Source organism: Galeopterus variegatus, unplaced genomic scaffold (genome assembly GCF_000696425.1).
Source record: "Galeopterus variegatus unplaced genomic scaffold, G_variegatus-3.0.2 Scaffold1258, whole genome shotgun sequence".
Classification (NCBI taxonomy): Eukaryota; Metazoa; Chordata; class Mammalia; order Dermoptera; family Cynocephalidae; genus Galeopterus; species Galeopterus variegatus.
This window is the reverse complement of record NW_007727369.1, coordinates 224,743-231,806: the sequence shown is the minus strand read 5'-3', so window position 1 is coordinate 231,806 and position 7,064 is coordinate 224,743. Positions and strand designations below refer to the sequence as shown.

At 37.9% G+C, this 7,064-nt stretch overlaps 1 protein-coding gene across 2 annotated transcripts in view; it reads left to right on the top strand.

The window, feature by feature from the left end:
- The window catches only part of NYAP2 (neuronal tyrosine-phosphorylated phosphoinositide-3-kinase adaptor 2), a 289,251-nt gene that overhangs the window by 159,830 nt on the left and 122,357 nt on the right, over nucleotides 1-7,064 (top strand). For both annotated transcript variants that reach the window (XM_008575930.1, XM_008575931.1), the window contains one exon: nucleotides 3,112-4,209. In XM_008575930.1, the coding sequence (XP_008574152.1) occupies nucleotides 3,112-4,209 (1,098 nt within the window). The remainder of the gene's footprint in view (nucleotides 1-3,111; nucleotides 4,210-7,064) is intronic.

Sequence of the window (7,064 nt, the reverse complement as noted above, 5' to 3'; positions counted from 1 at the left end):
GTGCCACTCCCACATCTACTATTGACCTCCCCGCTGCCTGGGAATCCTCGCTGTAGACTCACCTCAATGCAGTGCTGCTACCTAGGCGTAGGTGCAGTAGATGCTTGAATGCTTGTCCAGTTATTTCTCTCCATAGTCTACGTTAGAGTATCAGACTGTAGTGAAGGGTCAAAGAAAATAAAAATAAATTATAATTTAAGAAGCAGAAAAATAAAAATCTTATTCTAAATATGATTTTTCCTATATAATGAAGTTGTCTATCTTATAAACACACCCTAATTTCTATCCTCAGCTTAACTCTTCATTCATAGAGCATCTCCCTATTTAGACATCTCTTTTGTAAGGATTCCTTCAACCTCACACCACTCAATCACTGGAACCCCATAGTTAGGGCAAATATTTTCCCACAGCCTGAGTTACTTAGTCTAGAATGATTCTCTGTGGTAGAGGATGGCAGGAAACAAGCTTTAGCAGGAGAGTCCGAGTGGGTCTTTGTACTTCTAAGTCCTGACGCTTTCAAAATTCTTTAAGTGCTAAGTCAACCTTGTTCATTGATTTATAGTTTTACTTTGTTTGGGCTCAGATTTTTGTATATAATCTGATGATTTATTTAAATATTTAAAAATTAATATACCCAGTAGATTTCAAAACCAGTAAAATTTATGCCAAGTTGGGTGGTACAGGGAGGAGTTATTAGTTGCTTTGGGTCCCTCCTAAAGAATGATTGACTGGGTAGTTTTCACTCCATCATGTCTCTAGGCATTTCTCTTTGGGCACTAAAAAACTTCACTGCTACAGTTCCCTGGAAAATGACATCTAGTTTTTCTTAGCATGGATAAAACAAAAAGTCTAGATGCAGTAAGAAATTTCTCTTCAAAAGTTTGATTATAGTGAGTAAAATAATCATTATGGGCACAATGAAACAGAATATTTGAAGCCAGGAATGACCTAGAAAAACAACATACATAGTCACTACTAGAATATTAGTTCTCTCCTGCTGAAGCCATGATTGATGTGTAGAGCAGCTGNAGTCACTACTAGAATATTAGTTCTCTCCTGCTGAAGCCATGATTGATGTGTAGAGCAGCTGTTTAACTAATCCTTAAGCACTTTATTCTCCTTTAGTAAGTTTTAGAAAGCTCCCATGTCATAAGTTATGCTTGTTGAAAAAAACTCAAAGGGGAATTCAGGTGTTTCCTGATTAGTGTCTTGAGCCCCCTCTGTTTAAGCAGCAAATTATAGAGAAGCTTATTTCCTCGTATTTTTGCACCTATAAGCCATACTGTTAATTTACCAGATTGTATGCTACCATCTAATGTAAGCAACTACATTCTGTCAGACGGTATAATAATGATAATCATTGTAATCATATATCAACACAATGAGATAATGAGATAATAGCAAGAATCCAGTACCTTCCCTGCATGCTAAACAATTCGTCTCAGTCACAGAGATTTGCCAGCTGGTTCCGCCCTACCACTGTACGGTGTCAGAAGTTTATGTTCTATCAAAAGGGGGTCTTCTAGCAGGCAGTGGGATGCATTGATACGCATATCTATCTTGAGTTTCCAGAAGTTATTTCTGAGGCTTACACATCATTCCCTGGGTTATTCTCTTTTGAAACTCTCGAAGGGGTTTGAATGTGTCAGTGGAATGTATTTGATAAATTCATTCCAAGATGGCATTTGGTATATCAAAAGAGATCTTATGAACAAAAACAGACAAATACACCATAATCAACAATACTTGGAGATCTGGAGATTAACTTGTCTAGCCCAATAATATTTTCACATCAAATTCTCCTGAAATATCAGACGCATCGGTATAGAAGCTATTTATTTGAACCAACACGGAGATTAAGTCTAGCAGGCTGGGAAATTTTTATACTAAATGAAAGCAAGATGTGATCATGTGTAGTAGCCACATCAGTAAAAAACCTCAATCTCTATAGTATTTTCTTTCACCATTGTGCTAGATTTTTTTTTCCCTTGAGATTCTTTCTCACTTAATTCTGCAGGTTAATTTTTATGAAATTTATGATTGCTTTTATACAACATGTTTCATCCCAAGGATTCTATTTAGAAATTCTAAGGCAAAGGGGTGGATAGTCCTGGTTTTAATGCATCGATCAGTGTTGGGTTATTAATAATAGTTTGAAGATTAGAATGACTATCTTTCTGTCATCTGGTTTTTCTAATTATGGAAAATGTTTGCATCTTTGTTTTTTTTTTTTTAGTCTAAGCCTTTACCTAGAAGTGAAACAGACTACTTACTCCTCCAGGCAAAAGTTTGTAGTAAACCCAAGTGCAAATCATTTTTGAAAGCTTTNCATCATTCCCTGGGTTATTCTCTTTTGAAACTCTCGAAGGGGTTTGAATGTGTCAGTGGAACGTATCTGATAAAATCATTCCAAGATGGCATTTGGTATATCATAAGAGATCTTATGAACAAAAACAGACAAATACACCATAATCAACAATACTTGGAGATCTGGAGATTAACTTGTCTAGCTTAATAATATTTTCACATCACGTTCTCCTGAAATATCAGACCCGTCTGTATAGAAGCTATTTATTTGAACCAACACGGAGATTAAGTCTAGCAGGCTGGGAAATTTTTATACTAAATGAAAGCAAGATGTGATCATGTATAGTAGCCACATCAGTAAAAAGCCTCAATCTCTATAGTATTTTCTTTGACCATTGTGCTAGATTTTTTTTTCCCTTGAGATTCTTTCTCACTTAATTCTGCAGGTTAATTTTTATGAAATTTGTGATTGTTTTTATACAGCATGTTTCATCCCAAGGATTCTATTTAGAAATTCTAAGGCAAAGGGGTGGATAGTCCTGGTTTTAATGCATCGATCAGTTTTGGGTTATTAATAATAGTTTGAAGATTAGAATGACTATCTTTCTGTCATCTGGTTTTTCTAATTATAGAAAATGTTTGCATCTTTGGTTTTTTTTTTTTAGTCTAAGCCTTTACCTAGAAGTGAAACAGACTTACTCCTCCAGGCAAAAGTTTGTAGTAAACCCAAGTGCAAATCATTTTTGAAAGCTTTCCTATTATTTATACTCATCTACTTTACTACTTTTTTCTTCCTTTTTTCAGTGTCGGCCAAACCAAGACCCCACAGTGATGAATATTCAAAGAAGATTCCTCCTCCTAAACCCAAACGGAATCCAAACACTCAGCTGAGCACGTCTTTCGATGAAACTTACATCAAAAAGCACGGGCCCAGGAGGACGTCGCTGCCACGGGAGTCCTCCGTGTCGCAGGTCAGCAGCCCCGCGGGAGACCCCGAAGAGGAGGAGCCCGTGTACATCGAGATGGTGGGAAACATCCTCAGAGACTTCAGGAAGGACGACGACGACCAGAGTGAGGCCGTCTACGAGGAAATGAAATACCCCATTTTTGACGACTTAGGCCAAGACTCCAAGTGTGACTTTGACCTTCACAGTTGCTCTTCGCAGTGTGCTACGCCCACGGTGCCTGACTTGGACTTCGCCAAGTCCTCAGTGCCATGCACTCCTAAGGGTCTACTGTGTGACATCCCCCCGCCCTTTCCCAACCTGCTCTCTCACCGACCCCCACTGCTGGTGTTCCCACCGGCCCCCGTGCATTGCTCCCCCAATTCCGACGAGTCTCCCCTCACCCCACTGGAGGTCACCAAGCTTCCCGTGCTGGAAAACGTGTCTTACATGAAACAGGCGGCTGGAGCGTCTCCGTCCTCACTGCCACCCCATACCTCCGGCCACTCCAAACTGGAGAAAGACCAGGCCGGCGGGGCCCTAGGATCTGCTTCTGCCACTCCAGTGCTGTCCTCGTCCCCGCCGCCCCCTTCCACTTTGTACCGAACACAGTCTCCCCATGGCTATCCGAAAAGTCACTCCACCTCTCCCTCCCCTGTCAGCATGGGCAGGTCCCTGACTCCCCTGAGCCTCAAAAGGCCTCCCCCCTACGACGCTGTGCATTCAGGCAGCCTCTCAAGGGGCTCTCCATCAGTGCCTCATTCCACCCCCAGACCAGTGTCTCAGGATGGGGCCAAGATGGTCAACGCTTCGGTCAACACCTACGGGGCGCCTCCGAGCGGCTCTCGGTCCAGGACACCCACGAGCCCTTTGGAGGAGCTGACCAGCCTCTTCACTTCGGGACGGAGCCTGCTGAGGAAGTCGTCCAGTGGCCGCCGCTCCAAAGAACCTGCAGAGAGTAAGTGTCCGTGCTCCACCGCCAGCCCCAGGGTAGCTTAGGGCTGAAACACAAAGCTGCCCGCATGTGCAGGTGCAGCACGCAGCGCACCATCTGTGGTCCCCTTAGGTGCAATCTCCAGTACAGAATGCGTTCTTTACTCTTGCTATGCCCAACAGAATAGCGTATGGTGAATGTGAACTGAAAGAGTTAAAAATGGCAATCTCACAGTATAATATATCCTGTTCAAAAGAAGAGTTATTTTTTTAAAAAAATAAAGTGTAGAATCTAAATCCTTACAAGGACTCTGGATAGTCTAAAGAAGAAAACAAAGACCACTATGGAATTTTTAGGTAAATACCTTGATTTGGGGAGGAAAATTAAACATTCTAAAATGGAATTGTTAAACGTTAAAACATCGTTATGTTATATTAAAAGACTGCCTGAGCTTTTAGAAAATCTTTATTTGAAAGAACGCAATTTGGATAGAATTTAGGAACTTTTTTTTAAACATAAGGAATGAGAAACGTTAAAACATCGTTATGTTATATTAAAAGACTGCCTGAGCTTTTAGAAAATCTTTATTGGAAAGAACGCAATTTGGATAGAATTTAGGAACTTTTTTTTAAACATAAGGAATGAGTCTGTCTGCAAACTTTACGGTGTTACATTCTTGCCCTTACTGTTATCTAGAAAATATCTATTGTTTCCCTTTTCCAAACCATGAAAATTCATATCTTATTTCTGCGGAACCCTTCTTAGATCCATCGATATGTAATTTAAGGAAAAATCACTAAGGTGGAGAACATTATTTTTACCACTGAATTTCAAAGACCAGGAAATCTCTATCTAAATGACTAACCCTTTTACAAATCCCAAATCACTTCACAAATATATAATAAAGTCAAAACCAATCCAGATTCATTTTCTTTATATCCATTTCATTTCCCTTATTTAAAAATGCCTTAGTTATCTCAGCTGATAATCATTTATATCTCAAATTATCCCAGCACATGATTTTGTTATTTGTCTATTCATATAGTCATACTGAAGATTTTCCTTAAAGGAAAAGAAATCCACAATGCTTTTGATGATGAAAATGATGGTGGCATTCCTTAAATAATTAATATTCATTGGTATTTAGAAGCCACTTGTTCTTTTCCTCCTTTATCCAGAGAGATTTATGAAAGGATTAGCAACCTAAATAACTCCCCCCAAAACATTTTATTTACCTAATCGAAGCCTGCAATTTCTAGTAATATTTAGAATGTCTGGAGTTACATACACATGTACATATGTAGAACTATTCTTTACATTATTTTAAGAATTAAAAATTAGGGACAATCTATTCCTAGAGCAGTGATTCTCATCTAGGGCAATTTTGCCCCTAAGGATATTTGGCCTAGAGACATTATTGGTTGTCACAAATGGGTGTGCTACAGGCATATATTGGGTAGAAGACAGGGATGCTGCTTAACAGCCTACAGTGCACAAGTCAGCTTAACACAGGAAAAAAAAAAAAAGAAAGAAAGAAAAGAAAAAGTATTACCTAGTCCACAATGCCAGTAGTGCTAAATTTTGGAAACCTTGGTCTAGATTATTTGTTAAACCTTAACACATGAGTGTTTTGGTTTTCACACAGATCAGGTAAGATTTTTTAAATTTTAAAAAAAATTAAAGACAAATATTTTACTTTTAAAATAATAAATGGTTATTGTGAAATTGGTAGTTTCATCTACAAATTGGTAAAATTATTGGGTTTTCTCCTTACTTATGAACTTCCTTTGAGAATCCTTAATAGCTCCAGCTGGTAGCTATGCCAATTAGCTAGAAAAAGTATATGTAAGAGAAATGATTAGCTGATGAAGTTATTTCAAGAAAAATCCATCTGTTAGAATCAGTCTATGTGCTATATGTCACAGAATTATCCATCCAACTCCAAAATGAGCTTTGTGTGCTTCTAAAACAAAGCTTATACATGAAAATGTGATCCAGCTCTTTGTAGCTTTTAGGGAACCAAGGATTGAATTCCTTCCCATGTGCCATTAACCATGTATCAACTCTTCAGAGAAAGGGCATGCCCTGAGTTACATTAACCTCAATATTTTACTTTATATAAATGGAAGGGAGATAGTACAAATAAATAATCAGATCACTACTTGCTTTTGACTCTAGAGGAAAATGGAAAGACACTATCAGATGCTAACAAAATCATAGGGGCTTTCAGAATTGTTCTGTGATGCAAAAGGTAGAGCAAAAACTTTTCGTAACAGTTAACCAATAATTGCTGTTATGGTATACTCAGTGACGGAGCTCTCCCCTTTATTCTTGCAAAATAGGATTTGTAAGCACCTGTTCATACCTTAGAGACAGAATAAATGGTATAAAGTAGTATAACATTCATGACTCAAGTCACACCTTTTTTTTTTTTTTTTACATTTTAGGAATTTTACACATTTCAGGAATAAAAGTAAAACAGTAACAATTTCATGTTTTAAAGGTTTACAATTGTTGACAGTGATTGGGCAATAGAAAAGAGATAAAATAAGGCAAAATGTTAGATTATTAATAAATTTCACTATGCTCCATAATTTTCTAATTATGGCCCTCATGTTAATTTTTACAAGAAGTAGTTTTGTTTCCTAGTTGGAGAAACATTGTAATGTAGTTTATCTATGACTAAGTGAGGACATTTGATAGTCTCTGTAAGCTAAAAATTTTTATTTTATTATTGGTTATTATTATCAATGCAGTTTTAAAAATTTGTGCTGAGAGAAAGATGACGTGAGACAGGTAAGAAGTGATTAACTCATAGGTTATTGCTGTAAATTTCTGTGTCCACATGAGAAGTAGGCAAGCTACAAATATGTTTCATA